The 26657-nt window shown below is 57.2% G+C and overlaps 13 protein-coding genes across 13 annotated transcripts; 6 read left to right on the top strand and 7 right to left on the bottom strand.

Moving 5' to 3' along the window:
• Positions 1 to 50: 50 nt before the first annotated feature.
• EHS24_003640 (uncharacterized protein) lies at positions 51 to 2028 on the top strand (the record flags this gene model as incomplete). Its single annotated transcript, XM_028619302.1, has 9 exons — positions 51 to 72; positions 120 to 373; positions 419 to 630; positions 676 to 726; positions 773 to 1008; positions 1058 to 1105; positions 1232 to 1285; positions 1323 to 1551; positions 1695 to 2028. 9 exons carry the CDS (start codon positions 51 to 53, stop codon positions 2026 to 2028), a joined length of 1440 nt encoding a protein of 479 aa, XP_028472476.1.
• Positions 2029 to 2313: 285 nt separating this feature from the next.
• EHS24_003639 (uncharacterized protein) lies at positions 2314 to 3351 on the top strand (the record flags this gene model as incomplete). The annotated part of the gene is made up of 1 exon (XM_028619301.1): positions 2314 to 3351. One exon carries the CDS (start codon positions 2314 to 2316, stop codon positions 3349 to 3351), a length of 1038 nt encoding a protein of 345 aa, XP_028472475.1.
• A 101-nt stretch (positions 3352 to 3452) lies between these two features.
• EHS24_003638 (uncharacterized protein) lies at positions 3453 to 3866 on the bottom strand (the record flags this gene model as incomplete). Its single annotated transcript, XM_028619300.1, has 1 exon — positions 3453 to 3866. The coding sequence occupies one exon, from the start codon at positions 3864 to 3866 to the stop codon at positions 3453 to 3455; it is 414 nt and encodes a 137-aa protein (XP_028472474.1).
• A 406-nt stretch (positions 3867 to 4272) lies between these two features.
• EHS24_003637 (uncharacterized protein) lies at positions 4273 to 6141 on the bottom strand (the record flags this gene model as incomplete). The annotated part of the gene is made up of 8 exons (XM_028619299.1): positions 4273 to 4468; positions 4510 to 4568; positions 4617 to 5204; positions 5250 to 5531; positions 5583 to 5646; positions 5709 to 5806; positions 5849 to 5958; positions 6000 to 6141. The coding sequence occupies 8 exons, from the start codon at positions 6139 to 6141 to the stop codon at positions 4273 to 4275; spliced, it is 1539 nt and encodes a 512-aa protein (XP_028472473.1).
• Positions 6142 to 6910: 769 nt separating this feature from the next.
• EHS24_003636 (uncharacterized protein) lies at positions 6911 to 8535 on the top strand (the record flags this gene model as incomplete). The annotated part of the gene is made up of 6 exons (XM_028619298.1): positions 6911 to 7031; positions 7067 to 7140; positions 7184 to 7318; positions 7359 to 7556; positions 7615 to 7845; positions 7885 to 8535. 6 exons carry the CDS (start codon positions 6911 to 6913, stop codon positions 8533 to 8535), a joined length of 1410 nt encoding a protein of 469 aa, XP_028472472.1.
• A 1141-nt stretch (positions 8536 to 9676) lies between these two features.
• EHS24_003635 (uncharacterized protein) lies at positions 9677 to 10729 on the top strand (the record flags this gene model as incomplete). The annotated part of the gene is made up of 1 exon (XM_028619297.1): positions 9677 to 10729. The coding sequence occupies one exon, from the start codon at positions 9677 to 9679 to the stop codon at positions 10727 to 10729; it is 1053 nt and encodes a 350-aa protein (XP_028472471.1).
• Positions 10730 to 11071: 342 nt separating this feature from the next.
• Positions 11072 to 13815, bottom strand: EHS24_003634 (uncharacterized protein; the record flags this gene model as incomplete). The annotated part of the gene is made up of 11 exons (XM_028619296.1): positions 11072 to 11321; positions 11371 to 11433; positions 11590 to 11672; positions 11712 to 11933; positions 11971 to 12049; positions 12099 to 12202; positions 12242 to 12345; positions 12381 to 13402; positions 13445 to 13535; positions 13592 to 13609; positions 13719 to 13815. The coding sequence occupies 11 exons, from the start codon at positions 13813 to 13815 to the stop codon at positions 11072 to 11074; spliced, it is 2133 nt and encodes a 710-aa protein (XP_028472470.1).
• A 320-nt stretch (positions 13816 to 14135) lies between these two features.
• EHS24_003633 (uncharacterized protein) lies at positions 14136 to 15312 on the bottom strand (the record flags this gene model as incomplete). The annotated part of the gene is made up of 2 exons (XM_028619295.1): positions 14136 to 15020; positions 15076 to 15312. 2 exons carry the CDS (start codon positions 15310 to 15312, stop codon positions 14136 to 14138), a joined length of 1122 nt encoding a protein of 373 aa, XP_028472469.1.
• A 624-nt stretch (positions 15313 to 15936) lies between these two features.
• On the bottom strand, positions 15937 to 17893 carry EHS24_003632 (uncharacterized protein; the record flags this gene model as incomplete). The annotated part of the gene is made up of 10 exons (XM_028619294.1): positions 15937 to 16021; positions 16076 to 16315; positions 16354 to 16822; positions 16859 to 17026; positions 17065 to 17137; positions 17193 to 17400; positions 17440 to 17516; positions 17559 to 17632; positions 17672 to 17741; positions 17780 to 17893. The coding sequence occupies 10 exons, from the start codon at positions 17891 to 17893 to the stop codon at positions 15937 to 15939; spliced, it is 1578 nt and encodes a 525-aa protein (XP_028472468.1).
• A 925-nt stretch (positions 17894 to 18818) lies between these two features.
• Positions 18819 to 21967, top strand: EHS24_003631 (uncharacterized protein; the record flags this gene model as incomplete). Its single annotated transcript, XM_028619293.1, has 4 exons — positions 18819 to 19196; positions 19239 to 19863; positions 19905 to 20479; positions 20525 to 21967. The coding sequence occupies 4 exons, from the start codon at positions 18819 to 18821 to the stop codon at positions 21965 to 21967; spliced, it is 3021 nt and encodes a 1006-aa protein (XP_028472467.1).
• Positions 21968 to 22221: 254 nt separating this feature from the next.
• EHS24_003630 (uncharacterized protein) lies at positions 22222 to 22650 on the top strand (the record flags this gene model as incomplete). Its single annotated transcript, XM_028619292.1, has 1 exon — positions 22222 to 22650. The coding sequence occupies one exon, from the start codon at positions 22222 to 22224 to the stop codon at positions 22648 to 22650; it is 429 nt and encodes a 142-aa protein (XP_028472466.1).
• A 761-nt stretch (positions 22651 to 23411) lies between these two features.
• On the bottom strand, positions 23412 to 25156 carry EHS24_003629 (uncharacterized protein; the record flags this gene model as incomplete). Its single annotated transcript, XM_028619291.1, has 4 exons — positions 23412 to 23487; positions 23530 to 23788; positions 23826 to 24016; positions 24060 to 25156. The coding sequence occupies 4 exons, from the start codon at positions 25154 to 25156 to the stop codon at positions 23412 to 23414; spliced, it is 1623 nt and encodes a 540-aa protein (XP_028472465.1).
• A 457-nt stretch (positions 25157 to 25613) lies between these two features.
• On the bottom strand, positions 25614 to 26434 carry EHS24_003628 (uncharacterized protein; the record flags this gene model as incomplete). The annotated part of the gene is made up of 2 exons (XM_028619290.1): positions 25614 to 26336; positions 26426 to 26434. 2 exons carry the CDS (start codon positions 26432 to 26434, stop codon positions 25614 to 25616), a joined length of 732 nt encoding a protein of 243 aa, XP_028472464.1.
• Between the last annotated feature and the right edge of the window lie 223 nt (positions 26435 to 26657).

The raw sequence follows: 26657 nt of genomic DNA, 5'->3' as shown, positions 1-26657 counted from the left end.
TCTCACCATCATCCACAGCACCCAAACCGAACACACACACACACACCACCATGGGTCTCGCCAGCAAAATGAGTAAGCATCCATCCACGCCACGGCAGGCATGCTCACCGCCATCCCAGAGGAGGCTCAGGCCGCCGAAGCCGCCCGTCTCGCGCAAGGCGGAGCTGCCCCTCCCATTCAGCAAGGGTATGCGTCGCCTACCGGTCCTCCCCCAGCCTTCCAGCAACAACAGCAGCAGCAGCAGCAGCAGTTTGCCTCCCCCGTTGGACCGCCACCGGGCCACCCAGCCGCTGCAACCTCCGCTCAGCAGCACAGGCAGCAGACCGTCGATCCCAAGCTAGTCGTGTTCAACCTCACCCACGCTGTCAAGGATGTAAGCCGCGGTCCACATGACCACGCAACGCTGACATTCCAGCAGAAGCTCGAGCACTTCTACCCAGATGCCCGTTCGATTGACGCCATCGCCCAGCGTGTAGTGCGCAGCGGGGCAGTCGAACAACTGGCGCGCTCCTGGAACCTCCCCCTTGAGGCTGCGACTGGCTTTTGCCGTCTCGCACTGTACGACACCGTTGTCCTCGCTGACGACTCTGGAAGCATGAAGGCCGGTGACCGTATCGAGGACCTCAAAGTGTATGCCCTGGGGAAGCGTGAATACGGAAGCTGACTCTTCCCCAGAATTCTCAGCAAGATCGCCACTGCCTGCTCGCTCTTCGATGACGACGGAATGTGAGTGCTTCCTGCCTTGTACGCTCTGTGCTGAGCCCGAAAACAGCTCTTTGCGCGCCCTCAACACCAAAACGCAGGCCGATGGTGTCAAGAACGAGGCGGGTGCGCACCAGTTTGTGTCCAACCTCGAGTACGTCTACGACACGCGCCTGGGCACTATTCTCGATGCCAAAATCCTGCAGCCCATGGTTGTTCAGCCAGCCAGGCGCAGGGCGCTGCAAAAGCCCGTTCTTGTTCTTGTCATTACGGACGGCGCTCCCCAGGGTGAGCCCGCCAACAAGCGTGAGTAGTGGTGGAAGGCAACTGGATCATTGCTCACACTATTGTGCAGTTGAGAAGGTCATTGTCGACGCAAACAAGGAGCTCAAGGGAACCAAATGTGAGTCGTAAATGTCCACTTCAATCTTCACGCACCCGATGGCGGCTCATATATAAAACCTTTGCCTACGCGGCGGAGTCATACACCACATCCGTTGTCCTTTTTGAGGAAGCCTGACTCTTGCAGACGGCGGCGGCGCCGTGGCCTACCAATTCGCACAGGTCGGCGACGACAAAGAAGGTAAGCGCAACACCACCACTCCACTAACGCGTCCCAGCACAGGACTTCCTGTCGTCTTTGGACGACCACAAGAAGATTGGGCACCTTGTCGACCAGACCATGGGATTCGAGTACGAGCAAGACGAGATGATGAGGAAGACGCGTGTGGCTCTGACGCCTGAGATGTGGCTCAGGAAGATGCTGCTCGGCGCCATCGACTCGTCGCTCGACAGCCAGGACGAAGCGGATAAACCCAAGCGCAAGGGCCTCTTTGGAAAGCTGCTCGCGTAGGTTATGTGTGACTAATATATCACGTTCATTCAGGCAACATGCACTGTCGTAATCCCCACCCCCTAGTGCAGTACGACGACTCTTTACTAAACTACATTGTTCGCGGAGGGCATCCACCGAGTTTCCGAACGTCTGACAGTTTGACTGGAGCGGGCTCATCCTCCCGGCCTTTGTCCTCTGTGGATACGTCTAGTGAGAGTGTCCCTACTCTGGCAGACAGGTCAGACCGTTCAGGCTCCAGTGCCCGCAAAGCCGTCGCTTTCGCACTAGTGGTGAGGGTAGCTGGCTTGCTTGCCAATGGAGGACGTGAAGGACGAGCCAAGGCGGAGCGTTTTGGTTTGAGTCTGGGCGGCGGTATCAGTGCACAGCCTACCGCTGCGGATGCTGCCGCTGCGGCCACGGAGGCGCGACTCTTAGACAGTTTCCGATGTGGAGGCGAAGTCCAAGAGACGAGGTTGCAGAGTAGTGGATGACGATATAGGATGGGAATGGAGTGTGGATGCAAAAAGGTGTTGGTTTGTTCCATGTGTTCGATGACACCCACTGGCCACTGGCCACTGGCCACTGGGGCGGTCGGCGCACTGGGCCCCGCTGGCCGCTGGCACGGGTACAAACGATCCGGTGACGGGGCATGCGCGTCGGGGATGGGCCGGCAGAGTTGGTCTTTTACGTCGCGTCTGTTCTCATCCGTGCACATGCACCTCCTCTTCATCTCTCCACACTACATTGCCCGTCGCCTGGTGTGCACAACTCGTCTCATGTCTTCCACATCAGCAACACACGGCAATGGAGCGGCAAACGGAGGTGCCGGCCGGTCAACAACCCCAACACCCGACCCGCTCGCGTTCATGACACGCCTCAACCAAAGCGTGTACATCCACCGCCCATCCAAGACCAATGCAGCCGAACCAGCAGCACCAGCACCAGCACCAGCAGCAGCGAGCCCCCGCCTCATCCTGATGTGTACGTGGATGGGAGCCCACCCCATGCACATTAGCAAGTACGTTAAACCGTACACCAAGCTCTACCCCCACTCGGCAATCGTCCTCGTCCGTTCCGAGATGCGTCACTTTGTACGCCCCGGTACCATCGATGAGATCAAGCCAGCCGTCGACGCCATCCGCGCAGAGTTTTCCGAGTCGATGGAGCCCATGGCCGACCACTTGACGACGTCTACTGCATCCACTTCCTACCCCCCTCTCCTCGTCCACGTCTGGTCCAACGGCGGCAGCAACGGCCTCTGCCATATCGCCCGCCGTCTCCCTCCTCTTCCCCCATACACCATTGTGTACGACTCTACTCCAGGACAGTTCCGCTACCGTTCAACCGTCACGGCGCTTCTCGCGGTTCTCCCGCCGCTCCTCCGCACCATCCTCGCGCCTGCTGTCCATGCACTGTGCTGCTGGTGGTGGCTTCGTTATCAGTTTGACCAGCGAGTCCTGCGTATCAACAGGGACCCACTGTACCTGACCGCCGCGGCCCAGAACTCCCCTGCTCGCCTCGCGCGTGAAGTTCGTCGCTCGTACATCTACAGCAAGGAGGACGCTCTCATCGACTATCGAGATGTGGAGGCGCACGCCGCCGAAGCCAAGACCAAAGGTGCAGACGTCCGTCTCGAACTCTTCGCTGGCACACACGTTGGCCATCTCCGCGCAGACCCAGAGCGCTACTGGCGTGTTGTCCGTGAAACATACGCGGGACTGGGGTCGTTTGAGACATCCAAAGACGACATTGAGTCGCATGCTGCGGTAGCAACGCCAGAGGTGGAGACTGAGGTCCAGGCCGCCTCGGTGTGACCTGTGTCGGAGGACTACTGTTTGTTTAGATATCTGGATGCATGTAGGCTGTGGGCAGGCTACTACGATCATTGTGCTGCAGCGACGCCGGGCAACTTGTGTCACTGCCCCTTTTCCCTCTCTTCAAGGAGCCGTACACACCACGCGCTGCCGAGTGCAAACACAATGTTGCCAACAAAGTCGAGCCCCAGTACTGGTGTGAACATGCCCTTGCCTGGCCCGACGCCAAACCAGACGTTGAATCCCAGGTACGGCAACATTGCCAGCCCAAACGCCTTGAAGCTGGCCGCCGTCATCGTCGCAGTACCGAGGAGGAGGCCAGTGGTCACGGCCTGGGCACCAAAACATTGCATGAGCAACATTGTGGTGGCGTCCACACGTGCAAACGTTGAGGTGAGGGAGAGAGTGATGACTGATGCCGGGGCCAAGACACACCATGCCCCCATGGCTGAATATCCCACAGCCATTGTGGTCTGGATCCGGTGGACCATGGCCTGTCGTTGCGGTGTGATCATTGTGCGCGCCGAGAGGGACGAGGAGAAGTGGGTGGTTGCGATCGGGTGGACAAATGGATTGGATGATTTCCTAATAGGCAGTAAAAAGGGGAGGTGTCAATAATGTCCTACTTCCATCGGCTGGTCGGCCCAGAGCACCACCTCTGGGGGCCAGCGTGGTTTCTGGTACATGTGCACTTGCAAATACACAGGCATGACATGGTGGCTGTTGACGTAGAAAGATTAATAGAAACTATAAAGCATTACACATTGGGATGGGCTTTGGAGGATAACTGAAATCTTGAAAATGTGGCGGGATAAAAGAATCCAGTGACAACTCAAATGACATGGAGGCTACACCATTTCCACGTACGCCATGTACATATACACTAACTTGCAGAGGCCCGAACAGGATGCAGGCCGCATTCTAGGTCCGCCAACGCCACGCCGGGTGCTTCCAGTCAAGCTCCTGGATTTCCTTCTCGGACAGGTTGGCGAGCTCGGCGGTCTTCTCGTCTTCGACTTGCTCGCGGTGGCGATTGTCGCGCTGCAGCCAAAGAAGGAGAAGTGCCGAAGTGATAAGGATGGTACAGTTACCGGCCAGGTTAAGACCATTTCCAATGCTGCGGGCTGTTCAGTACGAGAAAACACACCTCGTACTCACTGGTAGTTTGGTCCATCAGCCGGCATGTAAGACCAAGTGCTAATAAGTCCTCCCAAGTTCTTTGACAGTTAGCTTTGAACGGCCTCGATCGATGTTGCTTTACTCACGCCAATCATGACGTTCCAGCCAATGGCGGTACTGCGGGCATTGTCGGACAACACGTTGATGGCGACTTGAGCGTTACACAGGGGGCCAAAGGGGAACGCGCCGGAGATGGCAATGAACACTGCTCCATAACGTGCGTGCGGGTTTGTGGTTGCGATGAAGATGGTGTATCCAACGATGGGGAGGACTGCACTGGCAATGAAAAACACCAGACGGCGGTTCATCTTCCAAGACAGGAAGGGGATGAGTAGGTTGAACACGACGCCAACGAGGTATGGTGGCACTGTGTAAAGCTGCTTGCGAATAGTCGAATAATGGGGATAGATGGTGGAAATAATGGTAGGCGTGAAGAACGCAATTCCCTGCACAGTAATGTTCACGAACAGGAAGGTCCAAGAGACGACCAGCGTGTTCGGGTTGAAGATGCCCCGCTTCAGCTTGACCTTGTCGAGCTTGTCCGTGACTTCAGTGGTGGCGACATTCTCCGACTTGATGCGCGCAATGGCCAAGGCTTTCTCCTCTGCGTTGAGCCAGCGTGCGGTGGATGGGTGATCGGGCATGGTGAAGAAAGCAATAAAGGACACACCCATCTGCCGGCAGTTAGCAGGAGGAACAATAACACGCTTGCGACTCACTGTAATAATTCCTTCGACCAAGAAGAGCATCTCCCAGCCCTTGACCGAACCAATGGAGCCAATTTTGAGGATCCCGGCGCTGAGGAGTCCTCCAAATGCACCGGCGAGGGGAGCAGTGCATAGGTAGAGCGCAAGACGGAAGATGAGCTCTTGCTTGCGGTACCAGCGGGACAGGTAGTAGGCAATGCCAGGCAGGACTCCCGCCTCAAAGACGCCAAGCAGGAAACGAACGGCGATGGCACCGCCATAGTTTCTAACAAAGGCGGTGGCCATGGACATGAGCTTTGGGAAACGGTAAGCCGTTGTCCAATAAGGGGTCCGGGGTTGACTCACGCCAAAGCCAAAGCTAATAAAGGGGATCCACTTTGATGGCCCAACATGCTTGCAGAGGATATTGCTAGGAATTTCGAACACGATATAGCTAGGTGTCAGCTTCCATGACGCTGAACAGCCGCTCACCTGACATAAAAGGCGGTCAAGAGCGTGTTGTACTGGTAGCCGACAAGCCCCAGTGTTTTTTCCATGCCGGCAATACGAGCATTGCCAATGTTTGCGCGCTGCATTGTCAGTTGGGATCCTAGCCAGCATAATGAGCTCACGTCGATAAAACACCACAAGTAAATCATGGCCACCGTCGGGACAACGTAAAGGTCAATCTTGCGCAAGAGACGCTTCTCTGCTGCGGGATCAAGATCCACGAGAACATGGCCTGAGGGTCAGATAAAGTCGCTCTGAATATGTGCCACTTACCATGTTCGTCTGTCGCAGCGTGGCCACGCTCGGCAGCTGTGACCACGTCTTCGTGACCAACGTTGTGAGCTTCGACATGGTCGACGTGGTACTTTTCGGACGAGTGAGGGCTGTTTCTGCCGCTGCCCGAAGTTGGCTCCATGGTGTGTATAGTGTGTTGATTGGGTCGAGTTGTATGTACTTTGCAAGTTGGGTGGAGACTGTACAAGATTGGCTGGCAATTGGTTGTCACCTCGTGACTTAAAGTACTAACCCGAGTCGCCACCCTGACACTACTCTCAGCGCCTCATTGGCTTGGCGAGGAGTGCATTGGTTGGCGACGAGTGCCACGCCTCCTCGGGTCATCCGATAACCGATTCGCCCGCATGGTTCCCGGCTTTGCCACGGATATGGCGTCGGCGAGAGGTGGTTTCTCTTGACAGCGGGCCCACCCGCCACAACGAACAGAGTGGGGTCCCGCTGCGATCGCACGGAGCCGCCACTCCCTGTCCGGGGCCGTGGAGGCCCCTATCGAGAAGGAATGGACGGACGTTCCGGTTCCACTGGTCACTGGTCCACTGAGAACCTCGGAGGCAGTGTGTCGCCAAGCACGGTGTACTCGACGGCCGTGGATGACTGCCACACTGCGGATGCAATTGCCCACATTGGGCCCCGGTGCCCCCCACTAACTCCGTAGGTCGGTGACCTGAGACCCCCTCTTATCAGATCCCGCCGACCAACCCGCGGCATTGCCGCGGTGTTGTCACATGCCCTGCCAGCTTTGGTGCCCTCTGTATGGAAGGGCCGCGGTCCGGACGGATCTCGAGGCCACGACAAGTGCTTGTGACCTGTGGAGTCTGGCCAGTTTAAAGATGTCGGCCAGAGCAGCTTCGGCAGATCATCTCATCCCACTTTTGAGTTAGTCCAACATCATGACCAACAACACCAACACCAGCGCCAACCCTGCTTGGAAGCCCCTCAACGTCGCGGTTGTCGGCGGTGGCCTTGGCGGCATGGCCGCTGCAGTGGCCCTCCGACGTGCCGGTCACAAGGGTGGGTTTCTTTCTCACGGCACGTCTGACTTGCAGTACACATCTACGAACGCCGTGACTTCAAGGTCGAAGTTGGTGCCTCCATCTCTTGTGCGGCCAACGGTGGCCAGGTGAGTATCCCCCCAGTTTTCAGCAGCGTTGCTAACGTTTCAGTGGCTCAAGGAGTGGAACGTCGACGTCAGCAAGGGCAAGCCTGTCAACCTCATGAAGCTCGTCATGCGCGACTGGGACACGGGAGAGATCCTCAACCAGTACAACCTTGACCACTACGAGCAAGACTGGGGAATTGTGAGTCGAGGAACATCATTCTCGAGCCTAACGTCCTCAGCCCTACTACATGTTCCACCGCCAAGACATGCATGCCATGCTTCTTGAAGTGGCTACCTCTCCCGAAGGCGAGGGTGAGCCATGCACTGTCGTCGTCGACCACATTGCCAAGTCGCTCGACTACGTGAACGGCACTGTCACCTTTGAGAACGGTGAGACCATCACTGCGGATCTCATTATCGGTGCCGATGGAATTCGCGTAAGTCTACGAACCTCCCTGAGACGCTGTGAATGTAGCAGTTCACTGACATTTCTAGTCCGCTCTCCGCGGCCAGATTGGGGTCACTCCCCAGACTCGTTCGGCCAACCAAACCTGCTACCGCTGCAACGTCCGCCGTTCAGACATTGAGAAGCTTGGTCTCATGGCCGACGCCACCGACCCTGCCATCCAGTTTTGGGGTGGTTTCACCAAGGGCGACCTCAACCGCTACTACAAGATTGTCATGAGCCCTTGCTCTGGTGGCGACGTTGTGTCCTTTTACTGCTTCGTAAGCGACAGCCTTCATATGGTCAAACTGACATTGTAGATGCCAACCGAACTCACCAACCACACCCAGGAGGGCTTCCGCTTCGCTGAGGTCCCGGTGTCGGACATTATGGCCGGCCGCTACGACCGTCTCGACCCCAAGTGCGCCGACCTCATCCGCAACTCGGTCGACCGCATGCCGTGGCGCCTCTACGTCCACCAGCCTTATCCCACGTGGCACAAGGGCAAGGCCTGCCTGCTCGGCGACGCTGCCCACCCCATGATGCCCCACCAGTCCCAGGGCGCCTGCACTGCCATTGAGGACGCCGCTGCCCTGGGCATCATCTTTGGCCGCAACTACGACTTTGCTGCCAACGTCGAGGCTGGTCTCGACTTTTACGAGCACATTCGCAAGCCGCGCGCCACCCGCGTCCAGGCGGCCAGCGCCCGCGCCACCGAGAACCTCAACGAGCGCATTGGCTTTACCAGCCTGACTGCTCCCGAGGCTGCCCTCGCTGCCAAGGAGGGCAAGCTCACCGTCAACGAGATGAACGAGTACGACATGCATGCGCATATTGCCAAGGAGGCCAAGGCATACGGCCACCTCTTTGCTGCCGAGCCGCACACACCTCCCAGGAGCGAAGCTGCCTCGACCTCGTTCCCCAAGCCCGCGGCTCCGGTCGCTACGTCCCAGGTCGCTGCCGGTGTCTGAATGCGGTTTCCCCAGTCTCAAAGAATGTTTGAATAGCCACTGGAAGCCGGATCGGTTTGCTGTTTGTACTGGAAAATGTTTGTACATTCTGACAGAGAATGAATTTGGTTTTGGAAGCGAAATCATTTTGTTGTTGCCTGCGCTACGGGAAAAGGGTGAATTTTGCTACGTTATGTACACCCATGCCGAGGTTCCCTCGTGGTACGAGGCATGGTCGCACGTCATGCCCGCTACTTGATTGCCAGTTCTGAAAATCGTACGACATTCATAACCTAACATCAGCGGATCAGCGGCCATGCACAGCGTCGAAGACAACATGGGCTGCGGATGCATGAACAGGAGCTGTGCCTGAATTTTGATTGCCGATTGCCGATGAGTGTCAGCACTTACCTAACTTGCAGCATGCTTTCCCTTTGGTAACATGCGTAATCTCCCGACCCCATCTGCGTAAATCGCATTCGTGACAGTGCCTCTCTTGAGATGAGATTCAGGAGCGTGCAGGCTGGGACCACCCAAAGCTAATTCCCGTAGGCCTGGGCGGGGAGGAGGACGGAGTGGCGCAGGTCGTTGGTTACTGACCCGTGTTCCGCCCCGCTGCTCACTTCCTTCCTCGCAGACCTTAGTGCTGGCGCGTTGGTACGGGACTGGCGGGGCTCCCGTGGGGCCGAAACGGCCGTGACGCGCGTAAGGGGCCTGTCATCGTGTCCAGCGCATAGAACGGCAGCCAGAAGGTTGGGCCATGGATCGGCCAGCATGGGGTGCCACACCATGCGGTCTGGGCTCGTATGAGTGCAGGGGTCAGCGGCGAGCGGGATTCGCCACCACGCTGTTACCGGCCGGCACTGCATGCACCCGACATGCTGGGCGGTCGGCACGTTTGCCCACCCGGACCTTCCGACCAAGTCAGAGGTCACGGATCACGGAGCGTCCGCGGTGACACCGCGGCCCGCGGTAGGACCGGTGATCCGGTTATGTGGGCATGCCTCGGTGATTTCCAGACGCCATGTGACTTGCACGACGTCGTCATGCCACTTGCCATACAAAAGCATATCAAGTTACGAGTCTTGCTGCAACATCCCACCCACACTTCTCTCCCCTTCTTCATCTCCTGCACACTACCTACCCTCATCCAATCTACAACATGCGCGGCAAGGTTTCCCTCGAAGAGGCGTTTGAGATTCCCCGTTTCGCCACTCAGACCAAGGAGAAGGCAGAGCTCTACATTGCTCCTAACAACCGCGAGCGCTACTTTGAGGAGATTCTCAACCCGTGCGGAAATCGCCTGGAGCTCAGCAACAAGCACGGTATTGGCTACACCATCTACTCCATCTACTCGCCGGGCCCCCAAGGCTGGACCGACCGCAAGGAGTGTGAGGCGTACGCGACCGAGTGCAATGACTACATTGCCAAGGAGATTAAAGCCCACCCGGACCGCATGGGCGCGTTCGCCGCTCTGAGCATGCACGACCCCCACCAGGCCAGTGCCGAGCTCACTCGTTGTGTCAAGGAGTACGGCTTCCTTGGCGCGCTTGTCAACGACGCTCAGCACGCTGGCCCCGAGGGCGAAGAGTACATCTTCTACGACCAGCCTGAGTGGGACATCTTCTGGCAGACGTGTGTCGACCTGGACGTACCTTTCTATCTCCACCCCGAGCCCCCCGTCGGCAGTTACCTTCAACAACAATACGCCGGCCGCAAGTACCTCATCGGTCCTCCCGTCTCGTTTGCCAACGGCGTGAGCCTTCACGTCCTCGGCATGATCGTCAACGGCGTGTTCGACCGATTCCCAAAGCTCAAGGTCATTCTTGGCCACCTCGGCGAGCACATCCCTGGTGACTTTTGGCGCATCGATCACTGGTTCGAGCACTGTTCGCGTCCGCTCGCTGAGTCGCGCGGCGACTTGTTTGCCAAAGAGCGTCTTATCCACTACTTCCGCAACAACATCTGGCTCACGACAAGTGGCAATTTCAGCACCGAGACCCTCAAGTTTTGCGTCGACCATGTCGGTGCAGAGCGTGTCCTCTTCTCCGTCGACTCGCCCTACGAACACATTGATGTCGGCTGCGGGTGGTATGATGGTGACGCGGACAAGATCACTGCTGCCGTTGGAGGCGAGGCGGCCTACAAGGCGATTGGCAGGGAGAATGCCAAGAAGCTCTTCAAGCTGGGCCAGTACTACGACTGTGATGCGTGAAAGTCTGGAAGGCGTGCGTGATCCCGGGCGAGAGTCGCGACATTGTACAGTACATAGATAGCTGGAAAGCGAAATGTGAATCATTGTACATTGCCTAGGTCCGGTCCACGGCGCATACCATGCACACATTGAGCGACGAGTTCAAGCATCTCTGTTCGTTAACGATGCTGGAGCGCCGCACTTGTTGGTGGGCGTTGTCCCTACCTGATTATGTCTCAGTACTAATTCTCTCTATGTCACTCTAGCTCTCTGGAACTTCATAAGAAGAAACGTGCACAAGCGATGACATACATACAACACAGAAGGAACCGAAGCACTAACTGATACCAGTTCAGTAGTGCGCTACTGGGACAGCCATACGGTCTCTGTCTGCGACCACAGGGTGTTGAGGATATCACCGGCCTCAAACATGCCAAAAAGTTGGTCGCTGAGCTCCCAAGCAACCATGGCGTCGGGGATGGGCTGGTCAGTGGGTAACAGGTCAAGGACAGCCGCGGGCTGCCTGGTGTTTGCCATGTCGAGGACGTTTGGAAACTGGACGGCCTCATTGCCTTGAGGGCGGTTGATGGCAAATATAATGTTCTTGATCGTTCTGTGTAGGAGATGCAGGTCGTGCTGTCCCGATACTGATTCCGACGAACGGCGTCTCTTGGCCGGGTGCTCGGGGGCCGGTGGCGCGGGACTCTGGAAGGTATTCTCGACTTCTGCAACTTGTCAGCGGCGCGCACGAGTAAGCGGTCGGGGCCAAAACTTGCCGAGGAGCCTCTCAATAACAAACACACTGTGGCGTGCAGACGTATTAGTGACACTGTGTTTGCTACGATGATAGTCAGTGCGAGGGCAGCTAATGGAGCACTTACCGGAATGTCTCCAGGATCTGGGTCACGGATTTGTGCTTCTGCGGGGTGGGCTCAAACAGAAAATCGATGCACACGGGTACGGCCTGTCCAGCGTCAGCACGTAATCATCACCCAAGACCTACGGCAGTGAAGGCATAGAACAGCACCACCCAAAAGCTGAGCAGCGTCGGCACTCTCTTCTCTGCCAAGTCAATTAGACGTAGAAGCGTTTGTGCAGATTCCAGACATCGCTTCTTTGAAATGGTGAAACGCCCATCGTGGTAGCCACGTAAAAAGTAGGAGCGGTGGAGGCGGATCAAGCGAACATTGGCCATGACATTGAGGAAAATGGCGTCTGTAACCAACTAGTTCGTTAGCGGGGCAGGCGAAGGAAGGGCCTACCGAAGGAGAAGCATCCTCTGGAAGGTTCTCAGGTTCCGCAAAGTGTTTCGGCAGACTGTTGGCCAGGTCGATGATGGCTCTGTCCATCCTGGACAGTTAGCTTGTGCAACGTGTGATGGACGGCGTACTTTTTAATGAACGGAAACTGGGGAGTCTTGTACGTCGCCATGTGGTCGGTGATTTCGCGGTATAGGTGGACAAACTTGATTCTGAAGATCTGCATGTTAATGGGCTATAGGCGTCAGCATAGTCCCAACGGGGAAAATCATACCGTGTATGTGTCCAATGGCAGAGGAATGGCAGTTTCGTCATCCAGTTCGTGGTCTTGCAGGTTGGCAGGAAGCGCAGTGAGATTTTGGGATGGGTGAACGCAGTCTGTCACTTAGCAGAGAACTTCAGGCCCTACTCACAAGAGGATCCATGAGCAACGGCGTGTGACCAGTCCAGACACACAAAGGTCCACCACACACGACGACCAATCTCGCGCTGTAGCCGGCTGCTCCAAAGTGGGGCCCATGTCTTATCAGAAGCTTCCTCCTCGAGGCGATTAAGACCCAGGTTTTGGCCAATCTTGATAGCGGAACCGTACAGCGCCCAGGTCGCATCCGCACCGTCCTCCATCCCAAAACCGTAGACAGTCATGAGCGAGATGGCCTGGAGAGACTCGAATGTCTGCCGCTGCAGAAAACGGGAACACCACAGGACCCCCTCGGCAACGTGGAAGAGACGTTCTGCAAGGGCAAGTGCCTCGGCCTCTCCGGGACTTCCGGGGACCATCATCCGAAGACCAAGACAGACGACCATGACGTAGGTGCAGACGAAGTCGGGCGAGAGGTTATGAGTCGTTGTGGTGTTGTCCCAGAACTGGCGACATTGAGCCATGAATGTAGGGTAATGTAGACAGCGCTGAAACCATTCCACGCTGTCAAAGTATTGCTTGACAAGCAGCTCGCATTGGTGTTGCTGGGGCAAGGTGGCGAGAGCGGCAGCAATGTAGTCGGTGCCAGTAGGGAGGAGGAACGAGAGTGGATGCGTGTCTCCCAGAAAGTTGACCCTTGGCGCCACAGCAATGTCCGTGGACATTGCACCACCGGCGCTGCGTCCCAAGTGTAAGGGAAGAGTATTGTCCTGGGGAGAGTTCAAGTTGCGCATCGTGTTGATGCGGTTCTGCTGGTGGAGATCTTCGAGCTCAAAGATCATTTCGTCATCCGCAACGTAGCGACGTGAGGTGCCAGCGTACGCCGCACTGCTGGGAGGAGGTGATGCAGTTGCTCCACCACTCCCGCGCCGTGTTTGGGTTTGTATTGGGGATGCTGGCTGGCTGGAGGCATCGGCCGCTGCGGACACGCGAGCCTCCAGAGTGTGTACCCGGTTCTGGAGTGTCTCGACGGTCTCGCTGAGAAGCTTGAACGCTGCAGCCGACACAAACGATCTGGCAAGTGTGAGCAACGTTGTTGGTCACCGGGTGACTCACCCTCCTTCCTGAGCGTATGCAGGGTACTCTTCCAGCAGGGCAACAGCCGGTGTGCAGCTGTCGACGTCGTCACGGAGCGCACATGGTCCGCCTGGAAGGGGGGGATGAGGAACAGTCGCGCAATGGGGCCAAGTGGATCACACGTACAAGGTATCTTTCGATCGCCTGAAGGAGTGTCAGTACATCATCACCCTTTGGACGGAGGGGGGATGAGGGCAGCGTCGTTGTTGTTGCCAGCCAGGTAGGGTTAGAGGGAGAGGAGGACGTTACTTACATTTGATCTTGCGCTTTTTGCATGGGAGGCAGTTGCGCATCTGCCGTGGCCCTGGAGCAAACATGGCAGGCGGGGGTACTTGCTGTTGGGAATCCATGGGGATAGTGCTGATGGGGAGATGGCTAAGAAAGCGAAAGAGCAAGAGAGAGAGACAGAGAGCGAGAGATGGTCGCGGATGTGTGCGAAGCCAACCGGCAGATGGTGGGCTGGCGGCGCTCGCCGACGCCGTCATATGCGGAATGTGGAGGGGGAGGAGACAGCGTGGGGGGCGGGGCGGGACATTAGAAAAACATTGTTAATAAACATAGGTTCAAGTTTTGTGATTTTGTAATGGGGCGTTGGTAATACAGTATTGTGTCTTCATGTCTCTTCTTTTTTGCTTGGTTACAATACACGCCGACAACACCCATCCACCGCCTACGTCTCCTTGCTGTCCTTGACCCCAGTGGGCGTGTACACCCACTCCTTGCGCACAGCCTCCTTCCTGCCCTGCGCCTTCCAGTTGGTAATCTCCACCCACTCCCAGCCCTTGCCTTGCTCATCGTTCAGAATCTTCTCCCACTCCAAGTCGTGGCCCAGGATAACAGTCACATTGTCCTCCTCCTCCATGCGTCCCATACGGGCCATGTTGGCGTACGCAGCCGGGAGGTCATAGTGGATGGCGAGGAGTCCACCACGGGCACGCTCAGATGGCGAGAGACCGTCTGCAGCAGGGTACAGGCCCGCACGGAACGGCGGCTGAGCACAGCCTGGGCAACACGAGTAGAGGCCGCGGACGTGTGCAGAGTCGCCAGCTAGGATCACGTACGTGTCCGGGTTGGTGGTGGTGCGGACCAGAGCAGCAATGTGGCCGATCATGTGACCGTATGCGTCGAGAAGGTAGAATGATCCGTCGCCAAAGTAGTCGATGCCCTTGTAGCTACCGATCGGGACCCACGGGTCGTCGGGACCAAGCTCCTTGACCTCGCGGTCACTGCCAAACGGGAGGTCCGAGTCGAGCACACTCGAGTCCTTGAACGTTGGGTATCCGGGCAGAGACGCCTTGCCTGTGCCGGGACCGACAATGAGCTTGGTCTTGGTCGGGAACTGGCCAATGTCTCCAATGTGGTCAAAATGAGTGTGCGAGAGGACTACAGCCTCGATGCTGTCGCCGGCTACGCCGTGAGACTCAAAGATCTCCGGAACTGTCGCACGGGGCCAAGTGATGGGCATGTCCTTGATGACCGACTGAGTGAAAGGCGAAAAGTCCTCAAAGTGGTGCTTGACACCGAGGTCAAAGGCGATGCGACGGCCAGATGAGTGCTGCCTTGTCAGCTCTGGAGAGACAGACCACATGGCGCTGTAGTGGGTGGCTCACCTCGACCACAAAAGTATACACGGGCAGTACGATGGGAGCCTTGGTGTCACTGGTGCGGACGAACACGCTAAGCGACATGGTGAGGTCCGAGTTCTTGACCATGTGAACGGAGCATTTGGCGTCTGGCGAAGGCGAAGGCGGGAGAGGAGTAAAGGGGACAGTGGCTGTGGGGGGCACCTGTATCTCACGGTACTTGTGCGTGTCCTCGTACGCCGAGAGGTACTCGATGGGAGCCATGGTGAGTCGGTGGTTTGCAAAGGGAGCTGGCGAGGGTGGGGTGAGACCAACGAGGGCGACGGCTTGATGTGGGCCCAAGTGTCGCTTATTTATACCGAGCAATGACCCACCAGCCCCCCACAACCCCCCCCACAACTCCGCAGCAGCAGTGACTGACTGCCATTGTGTGCCTCGCAGCCACACCTGGCCACCATCTCCCCATTGTGCACCCGCGGGAATGGCCGAGCGATAGCCTACGTGATGCTGTCGGTCACCTGAGACATGTATGGCTTGGAACCGCACGACGGCGACGTATCAGCCAGTCACCTGACCCTGCGCATCCGTCTACAGGTTCTGCTGAAGCTAGCAGCTGGGCTGCATATCTGCATGAAATCGGTCTTCGGATTGCGGATTGTTTGTCTGTCTGTGCCGTCTCGGCATCGTTTGTCATCGGCATCGTCCTCGGCAGCGCCGCCAAGACGGCCGTGTGCCCTGTTAGGTACCCGACTGGTCGTTTCCCCCGGGTTTCAAAATCATGCAAGAGTGCTGCTCGGACATGACCGAGATAACCATCCTTCACCATACATTGCATTCATTCTTGTCTATCGGGTTCTCCCTCGCACCTCGCACCTCGCCAGAGTTGGTTCAGATCGACTTGGAGGCCTTGACTGGGTTGGGTTGCTCGTAGATCCAGTCGAGCTCCTCCAGCGAGCGGCCGCGGGCCTCCACACTGCGTCGGTTGTGAGTTTCTGTTCACATCTGGAAGCAACACGCAAAGACTCACCCAAAGAACCACCAGCACACCGCCTCAAACGCATCCCAGAAGACAAACACAAAGATGTAGCGGTATCCAATGGAAGCCAAGGCGATTGGGCCGGCAAAGAGGTTGATGAATCCTATCGCCTGGGTGATAATGTTGCTGAGCGCAATGCCCTTGGCACGCATAGGTGTGCTGAGGGCCTCGACAGTCACCACTGCCTGGAGAGGGGTGTAGACAAAAGCACAGGAGATGCCAAATAGAACACTTGCTGGTCAGTCGGAGAACCCCGTGTTTACACTTACTATACGGCAATTGCACCACGTCCCAGGCTGGGGTCAATCGCACGACCGGCCTTGAGGTCACCGGTGATAATGGCGTTCAGCCCAGTGAAGACACCCAAGATAACACTGAGGACGAGAGAACCGATCGAAAGGACGTAACGACGGGGCATGTGGTCGGTAAGGAGGGCACCCGTGAGCGCTCCTACAGCGCTCATGCTGCTGTAGAGAAGGTTGTAGCCAAGCTGCGCAGTGACGGTGGTGACGCCAATGTTCTTGTAAATTGTCGTGGCAAAGTAGGCGAGTCCATTTCCACTCCAGTGGCCAAAGACTGCCATCATCGCTACTTGGAGGGTGCGCCAGCGTGCGGGACGAGTGGCTAAGAGACCACTGTAATCCCACCAGCGCTTGTCCATGCCATCTGTGCTGATGCTGGCTTGCATTTCTTCCAGTTCGAGAAGCACAAGCGGGGCGTTCGCATCCCCACCGCCGTCTGATGTCAGATTTCAGTTGAGAGATTTGCACTTACGATATTTGGTAAGGAAAGCGTGCACTTCCTCAACACGGCCTTGTGCCATCAGGTAACGCGGACTCTCAGGGATGAATGGAAACAGGCAAAGCACAACAGTGCAGGCAAGACATTGGAGCACAACGGGGATCTGCCAACTGAGGTTGCTGGCGAGGTAATTGGTGCCAACTAGGCAATCAGCCGGTGACTCGTGTTACGCGACTCACATGTCACGGCGGCAGATGGAATGGCCCCAGCATACCATCCGCAGTTGTAGATGCCGGTGCAACGACCACGCCACTGAGGAAGAGCAATCTGAGGTTTTAGTTCTGTACTGCCCACTGTTGCCACTCACTTCCATAGAGTACGCCGGGGAGGAAACGCTCATGATCGAGATGCCAAACCCGAGGATAAAGCGCGCAACCATGAACTGCGCAATGTGCTTGGCAGTGGCGCCGATGATCGAACCGACAATAATCACGCAGGCTCCAGAAGCCATTGCCTTGCGACGTCCGAACTTGTCCGTAATTACGGCCGCAAATGTACTACCAATGAAGTTGCCACTGAGAATGTCAACAGCGTCGGAGGTGGGATATACTCACACACTGTAAAGGGAAAACATGACACTGACGAGTGGTCCAGTGGTACCTATGTTGAATTGTTTCTGGAAAGGCTTCATCTGCCGAGGGATTAGTTGAATGTTCTTTTGTACGATACCCACGGCATTAAGTGCTGTCATGAGAGACCCATCGTAACCGTTTGCGTATGCGCAACAGACGGAGCAGAAGATTGCCACTTGGGAAACATCAGAATTCGCTCAACTGGATGCCTCACTGTACAGCTTGAATGAGTTCCTACTCCAAGGATCGATGTTTGTACCCGCGATTGCCACAGCTAGCTCGGCCTGGTTGCGTCAGTGGCGGACAGGCATATGCAACTCACCGAAAGACCCTGCTTGTTCGCAATGGCGACCCCTTTTGAGATGTCATTGATGGATGCCTTGTCTTCAATCTCCTCGTGTAGGGGCGGCGTCGGTTTACGTTCAACCTGGGACATGTTGCTGATGGGGCTTTGGGCTGAGTAGACGACCTCCCCCAAAAGGCTGTATTTAAGCTGTACATGCAAACAAGGTGGGCTGGGGAGGAAGGGGGGGCTCATTCGGTGTCCCACCTCCGTCCCGTGGGGTTCCCACAACTGCTACGGTGCATAAAGTCCGATCGCTACAAGAGATAAGCCGAGGAGTACCATTGAACGGTCATCCGCAGCGGCCAAGCACTCGCAAAACGGGAAGAATGATGATGCTTTGAGCAATATCGTGCTCTCCGAGCGGCCCGGTGGTTGACGAACGGGAATCCTTGGCAGCTGTTGGCAAACAAGTCCACTCTGCGAGAATGAGTGGGCCGGGTACAGGGAAAAGACCACGACCAAGTGCCACATCCGCCGGTGTTGAACTGACTGACATACTCTCCTGCCTTCTTTGGTCGCTGTTCACTACTACGTACCGCACGAGAGGGAGCAAGCGATCTACATTTCGGGCAGTTGGGAGTGGTATGTACATGCATAGAATCAGGAGGCTGATAGACGTGCACGCTGGTCTGGAGAGAACCCGCATTCCACTCGCCATGTGCATCACCGGCCATTGGGGCCCTTCACCGGTCATGGACGGTGTTTGCTCCTCCACTTCCCATGCCTCTCCACATTCCCCACACCCGGACATGGTGCCCCCCAGTTCATCACCAAGCATACACATTCGGTGCTTTCTCGGCATGTCGGCAACGTCGGGCCGCGGCCATAGGTTCATGACCAATGCGCATCGTGACAGCGACTGGAGGCCCTCCACCGAACGGGAATTTTGAGCCGTGAGGGTGTTGATCGGCAATCTGAGTAGGAAGATCGGCAACAGTCGAACAACGCGATTGATGTTGACTGTGCTTAAAGCACGTTGTTGACTGGGGGAGAGGCCGTCAACTTCATCCCAACCATGAAGTCTACATGGCGCCCAGCAGAACACGAGTCGCCGGAGCCCTCGACAACCACCTTGCCGCCGCGAGCTTGGTACGAGTCCTCCAGCGCACCCCGAGTGTCCCTCAATGGGACCTGGCGCTTCCGACTTTCGGCAACGGCCAATGTCCCAGATACGTTCGCATCCCAAGACAGCACTGAAGATTCGAGCACCGATGACGCCTGGTCTGACTTGCCTGTTCCCTCCACATGGGTGCTGCATGGCCATGGTGCCCCAGCCTATCAGAATATCCGATATCCCTTCCCAATCGACCCTCCCAGGGTGCCCGATGCCAACCCCACCGGCGACTACCGACTCAACTTCACATTGCCTCCCAACTGGCCTCGTGATGGACAGGTGAGAGCCCCCCTATCGCCCAGTGTATCAACTAACATTTAGACCATTCTCCGCTTTGATGGTGTCGAGTCGTTTGCCAAGGTATGGCTCAACGGCACCCGTCTCGGGACATCTGGAGGGTCGCGACTCGGCTTTGAGCTAGACGCCACTGCTGCTCTCACACCCCCTGGTCAAGCCAATGCCCTGGCTGTTCGCGTTCACCAGTGGAGTGCAAACACATATGTTGAAGACCAAGACCAATGGTGGCTACCGGGAATCTTCCGTGACGTTACCATCCTGCACCGACCCAAAGGCGCAGTTTGCGACCACTTTGTGCACGCTTCCTATGACCACACAACTGGTACAGGCAACTTTCGTGTCGACTCCCAGCCAGAAGGTCGTGTTCGTGTACCCGATCTTGGCATCGATTCGGCCACAGGAGAAGATGTTGTGATTGACAACGTGGAACCGTGGTTTGCCGAGTCGCCAAAGCTGTACACAGCCGAACTCGATACTGGCTCTGAGCGCATTCCCATTCGAATCGGATTCAGGAGCGTCAAGATTGACCATGGTGTGATCAAGGTCAATGGCCGCCGGATCCTCCTCCGTGGAGTGAACCGTCACGAGTTCCATCCCGACAAGGGCCGCTCTGTGGACCGCGAAACCATGGTCCAAGATATCTTGCTTAGTGGGTACCCTTGCACGTTCAGAACAAGGTCTGACAATCAGTGAAGCAACACAACATCAACGCGGTACGGTGTTCTCATTATCCTCCACACCCTCTGTTCCTCTCCTTGTGCGACGAGTACGGTCTGTGGGTGATGGATGAAGGAGACCTCGAGACCCATGGATGGGAGGCCGTATCCTGGCGTGGCAATCCCACCAACTCACCCGAATGGAGGGCCAACCTTGTAGACCGCACAAAGCGAATGGTTGAGCGCGACAAGAACCACCCGTCCGTCGTCATCTGGTCTCTCGGAAACGAGGCGGGGACAGGCTGCAACGTTACCGCCATGGTACAGTGGATCAAGGAGCGTGACCCCAGTCGACTGGTGCACTATGAGCGCGACTGGGCGATGGAGAGCGTAGACATCTATTCCCGCATGTACCCCACCCAGGGGCTGGTCGAGGCCATCGGCAAGGGCGAGGAAGGCGAGATTCCGCAACACGAGGCCGACAGCCGCGGTATTGTCGAGGACCTCAACACCCCAGCAGCTCTGGAGCGACGCCGGAATGCCCCATTCGTTATGTGCGAGTATGCCCACGCAATGGGCAACGGACCAGGCGGCCTGCAAGAGTACCGGGTGAGTTGGACTCGAAACCCTACTGGACAGCTGCTGACCATGTAGCAACTGTTTGACACCTACGACCGACTGCAGGGCGGTTTTGTCTGGGAATGGATCGACCATGGCATTCCTGCTACTGGCCCCAAGGGCGAAACATATTACAAGTACGGCGGTGATTTTGGAGAGACCATCCATGACGGCAACTTTGTCTGCGATGGCCTTCTGTTCCCAAACCGCCAGCCAAGCCCTGGACTTTTGGAACTGAAAAAGGTCGTCGAGCCAGTTTCAATCACTCTGCTGGAGACCAATACGGAAGTCTTCATCAAGAACAAGTACGACATGGTCGATACGTCGGCATTCCACTTCAAGTGGAAACTGGAGGTGGACGGTTTTATTGTGCGGGAAGGTGTTTTGGATGTTCCTGTCATCCCAGCCGGGAAGAGCACGACAGTCCGTTTGCCAGCATTCCACGTCGACGCTGGAAAGCAGTGGTGGGTGACCGTTGCAGTGGTGCTTGCGGAGTCTACACCTTGGGCATCGGCCGGGCATGAGGTTGCGTGGGGACAGTTCTCTCTTGCTCCTCCTCGCACCATCCCTACCATCACACCCGTCGCCCTCGCCCCTAGGAAGCACGACGATGGGACTGTCTCACTCGGTAACGCGCGGTTCTCAGCTCGTGGACAACTCCTGTCCCTTGGAGCGCAACTGCCTGTCACGTCTGGCTGTGTCCTCGACATATGGCGCGCACCCACCGACAACGACCGCGGCGGCGACCGCGCTGACGGCCGCAACTATGGTTCCGTGTGGCACGATGCGGGCCTGCATCGCATGATCCACCGCGTCGACGGCATTGAAGTGGACAACCAGCAGCTAGTCGTCTTTACGCGTGTTGCATCGGCCTCATCCGACAGGGGTCTGGTCGCCACATACCACTGGACGGCAACTGCGCAGGAAAGTGTGCAGCTCCGTGTCCACGTTGTGCCCACGGGCGACTGGCAGGGTGTCCCGCTCCCGCGCATGGGTGTCCGACTCGGTCTTCCGCGCCAGCTCGAAACGATTTCCTGGTTTGGCCGCGGACCTGGAGAGAGCTACCCCGACACGTGTGCTGCCGCTCGCGTCGGCCTCTTCAACGGCACCCTCGACGGTTGGCAAACGCCATACGTCTACCCTCAAGAGAACGGGTCTCGATCTGGCGTCCAGTGGGCCGAGTTCCATGGATCCGAGCGCGGTGCCGGTCTCCGCGTAGAGTACGTGGGTGACGACAGCAACCGCCACGGTCTCGCGATCGCCGCGAGGCCATGGACGACTGAGGCTCTCGAGGCGGCACAACACACGATCGACCTCGAGGACAGTGGTACAATGTGGCTCAACATTGACACCGCTGTCCACGGTATCGGTACGGCGTCATGCGGTCCAGGAGTGCAGCCCCAGTACCAGTTGGAGGCCAAGGAGATGGCCTTTGACATTGCTTTCCGGGATCTTTCTGGTATTAGAACGAAGTTGTAATGCCATTACATGGTCATCATCTACAGATTTGAATGGGCCATTTACTGTATCCCCTTGAACGCACCCGCATCCGGCCAGTTTAACAGTTTCCTTTCATCTCTTCACTCCTCAGCTCTCGGTCTGTCGTTCTCTAGGTTTGAAATCTTTCCTCAATCCGTGTCGTCTGTGTCACCGCCTCTCTCGACGTCTTTGGTCCACCATGTACTGTTCCCTCAGCCTCTTCAAGATGCAGCGAGCGCTTCACCGAGCTTCCCATGACCCTGTTCCGCATTCAGCCTCGCCTCCCTGCGACGCTCCGCAGCCACGCCGACCAGATGGCAAAGGGCCGCACCTCGTTTGATCTCAAGCTGCGCAGAGACGGCCTGGTCCACCCGATGCCTGTTGGAGCTTCGTACACGACCCCGAACGGCATGTCCCTCCGTCCCATTGGACCCAACATGGATCGCATTCTCCGCAACTATCCAGGCAGCCCCATGGTGTATGGTCTTCAAGAGGGCTCGAGGCTCCCCGAAGACCTCTGCGTCGTCCACGAACGTGGCGACCACTACTCGCTGCAGACCACTCGGCCCGTGACGCTCGCGCAACTGAACACGACTATGACGGCGTTCCTTGAGAGCCTACCTTACCAGACTGCTGCGCAGTTCCTCGAGTGGCGCGAGGACGAAGACGACCAGGACAACTAGGGTCTCAGCTACCGGCAAACAGATGCATCACACACCACTCGCTGCAACATGGACAAGGACTTACTTCGTCAGCATTCACAGGCCCTAGGATGCTCCTTTTGGCCCTCTTTCACATTCTCTCCCAGCCCTGGTCAAACATGTCCATCCAACCTGAGGGCACGGCGACCCCCCAACCAGTGACATCCAGTGACCTGGACGTGCTGTACCATACCACGGCGTATTGTTAGCGTTCCCGGTGCCTGCCCCACTTCAACGCGAGGCTGCATTCCTCAGTGAGACGTAAGGACGTGAGACGTGAGGCTAGGGCCGGCCACGTGCGGGTATCTGCATGCGCCAGCTCATTTGCCAGATGCTTGGAGTCCTACGTGAGAGCAAGCTCAGCAACAGGAAGCTGGAACGGCCGCAGGAGTGCATGACGAGCTGGGTGTCGAACAGGCTCCGGCTCGTTTCGAGACCGATGAGAATCCCCGTGGTCTTCTGACGACCTTCCAGTGTCCCCTCTGAGAACAACAGCCTGTACAGGTCTTCCAGTGGACGTTCAAAGTGTGCATCCAATAAGCAGCAATTGCACCTTGGATGCGACTACCCCCCGGCCGTTGACACACCGCATACGACGAACGGCATGGGTTTGGATGTGTTTTGACTGACACATATGAACGGTTGGACCTTTCAACACGGGGCAGACACGTGTGGTTTGTACAGTGCGGGCACGAGTACTATGGGAAGGTGAAAGTGTACATACAGGATGGCTGAGGCGGTGCTCACAGTGCGCGCACAACGAGCGGCATCTGCGGACCCTTGGCCTCTTCGCCAACAACAATGGTGCGTTGAATGACACTGATGCGAGTCAGAAACGCTTCGCAGTGGTATTTCACTCACAGCCAAGTGCGACCAATTTCGGGCTTGTTGGGGGGGATCTCAAAGGCAAAGGCGCGCAGGAAGACAAACAGCATAGCCTTCATCTCGATAATGGTGAGGCGGTGGCCGATGCAGTTGTGAGGTCCGGCGAGGAAGGTCATGATGTTACCCCAGACACCGGGAACGTTTGCCCTCTTGTCTGTGCGGTCGAAGCGATCGGGGTTGAACTCGCGCGCATCAGGTCCCCAGGTTTCAGTCATTCGGTTAATGTACGCAATCGCTGCTACTGTCAACGCATGTAACGCTCAGCTACTCACGAATGGCGATAAGGTCGCCCTTGGAAAGTTGCAGTTCTGTGATAAGCTTGCCGTTGCGTCCCCTAACAGGGGTGTCCAGAGGGACTACAGCGCTGGAAGTGGCGACACGTGAGGAGAACGGAACCGGAGCCTCGAGACGCAAAGACTCGTGGACAACCTTGTCGAGGTAGGGCAGGCCGTGCAGAGTTTCGCTGGCGGTGTGTCTGAGTACGCGGTAAAGGAAGAGCAACTTACTAGTCGGGGTCGTCTTCATAAACACCTTGGAGCTCCTCTCGCAGACGATCTTGGACATCGGGGTTGAGGGAGAGAAGGTAGAGACACCACGTCATGGCGGTGGCAGTGGTTTCGTGGCCGGCAAAGAGAACAGTTGCAATCTGGTCCACAACTTCCTCGTCCGTGAGGCGTTGGTCCTGACGAAGGTCGGACGCCATGTTGGCCTTGAGCAACAGCGACAGCACATCCTTGCCCGGAGTAGCCTTTTCCAGCGACGTCCCCTCGGCAGCCAGTTGGCGTTTCCTATCCGCCACAATCACCGACGCGGCCGCGCGGCTGGCTTTGACAATGCGTTTGCGGTTGTTGGGCGTGACCATGCGCGTAGCTGGCATCTGCAAGTGGAGCATGACCAACGGAGACATTTTGCCGCCGATAACCTGCGTCTTGGTGTAGGCCTCGCGCAGAACGCTTGGCTTGTCGTCAAGTGCATGCAGATCGATGTCAAAGCCAGCGGCGCCGATGATGTCGAGGCTGACGTCGGACAGTTGCTGAATCATCTCCATCTGACGAACTCCGGGCTCTGGTGCGTCATCCAAGAGGCGCTGCATGCGGCGGCGGAGCATGTGCGCCTTGTCGAGGATCATCGGTGCCATGCCTTGAACCTGGATCCAGCCGAAAGCTGGGTTTAACACGCGACGCTGGCGACGGTGTGTGTGTCCCTCCACCGTGACGAGACCCTTGCCCAAGACGTCGCTGAGCAGGAGGTTGGGCCCCTTTGGCTTGATGAAGAGATCCGGGTGACCCAGAACGTACGTGATAGCCTTGAAGTCCGAGGTGGTAGCCTCGAGGTTACCCAACAGCGAGTGTGTGCGGTATGTGCGTCCGAACGTGTCTCCCCACAACATCTGTGATCTCATCATGCCTTTCAACACGTCGCCCTTGTTGCCCCAGAACCAGTGTGCGGATGGTGGGCCAGGGAGGTTGTAGAACGAGGAGAAATATTGGCTCAGGAAGACTAGGTAGAGGGTGTATGTGACGAGGCTGACGGCGCCGGCGACAGCGAGCCACTTGGTGGGCGACTCGAGGACAGCATCGACAAGTTGCTGTGCTTGGGACATGGTGAATCTGTGGGGCCCAGCTGGGGGTTCCGTGGGGTTGGCTGACGAGAGCAAGACCGATGCATGGGTGACGACTTGGTGTGTTTTATATGGTGGCGACTTCGGGGACGGTCATCGGGTATTTCGAACACGGTCTCGTCGGGCAGCGCGTAAGAGACGGCCTGCATGGCATGTGGGGCATGTGGCCTGTGGGCTCCTTCTCGGGGCCCCGAGAGCTCACGCGCTCATACTGAGGCTGGGGCAACGCGGGCATGAGTGTGCCGCGTCGTGGCTGACGGCTGCTTGCATATGGCATATGGTGGCGGCGGGTGACATTCCCCGCGCTGCTCAATGGCCCATCGCTGTTCGGCATCTGCGGGCCGAGGTCGAGAGCCGCCAAGCCGCCAACACTTGATTCATACCCGGTACCAGCAACGGCTCGGCCGCCCCTCCACCCACAGTGTCACATGGAGACTACCTAGACCGACCCCGCCTCGAGCTTGGCCAGCACCGTCTCGAAATCACGCCAATCGTCCATGATTATCACCGCCCCGGCGTCCTTCAGCGCCTTGGCCATATCCTCGCGCTCGTGGGCCGGGTACGGACCCACGTACCCAATAACCTTGATTCCCGCGCGGGTGCCGGAAAGCGTGCCGCTGCGGCTGTCCTCGATAGCGACGCACTCTGATGCATGCACGCCAAGCTCCTTCATGGCATGGAGGTAGATGGCTGGGTCGGGTTTGGTCGTGGGCGGGTTGAGGCTGGTGGCTGCCGAATACACCCTGTCGCCAAAGAACTGGGCCTGGTTGACCTTGTTGATACAGGCCTGGACCCTTGGCATCGCGGACGAGCTCACGACAGCAAGCGTATACTTTTCTTGCACATCGCGCAGCACAGCGTCAACGCCCTCACATGGCTCGAGCTCGACGTGGATCCTGGCGACAAGGTTATCGACCTCACGACGGACATAGCTCTCTGTCTCGTCATGCGAGAGCGTGAAGCCGTACTGCTGTTGGAGAGTCTTCATGATACCACGAAAGTTCTGACCGACAAACTGTCGCATGAGGGTGTCGCCAGTGAAAGGGGGCAGGTCGAGGTGCTTGCCCTCGCACATTTCGTTGACGAGTGCTGCACAGCCTGCAAAGGACATGTCCTCGGACAGGACCAGCGTGTTGTCGCAGTCGAAAAGCAGAGTGGTGACCTACGCCGTGTCAGATTGGGTTGCAGAGAGATTACACTGTAGAGCCACCGGGGCCTGGGCTGAAATGGTTTGGCTTCCACGATGCTTACCTTGGGCATGTTGATGAGCGACAGAGAGATGGAGGGAATGGAGATACAGGCCGTTGTTGTGTCGTGTTGGCCCGTTGGGGGGACGGGATGAAACGTCGTGCGTTCGGACGATTGATTGACATTGCCTTGAAACGCCGATGTGGTGGGGTGTGCTATAGATGACGTCACCGTGCACGCGTTTTAAGAGCCGGACCGGTCGTAACAGCACGGTTCACGGATAACGGGTCATGCA

The sequence above is a fragment of the Apiotrichum porosum genome (assembly GCF_003942205.1).
Source record: "Apiotrichum porosum strain DSM 27194 chromosome Unknown scaffold_17, whole genome shotgun sequence".
Lineage (NCBI taxonomy): Eukaryota > Fungi > Basidiomycota > Tremellomycetes > Trichosporonales > Trichosporonaceae > Apiotrichum > Apiotrichum porosum.
Note: the sequence above shows the minus strand (reverse complement) of the source record. Positions and strands in the feature narration are given on the sequence as shown.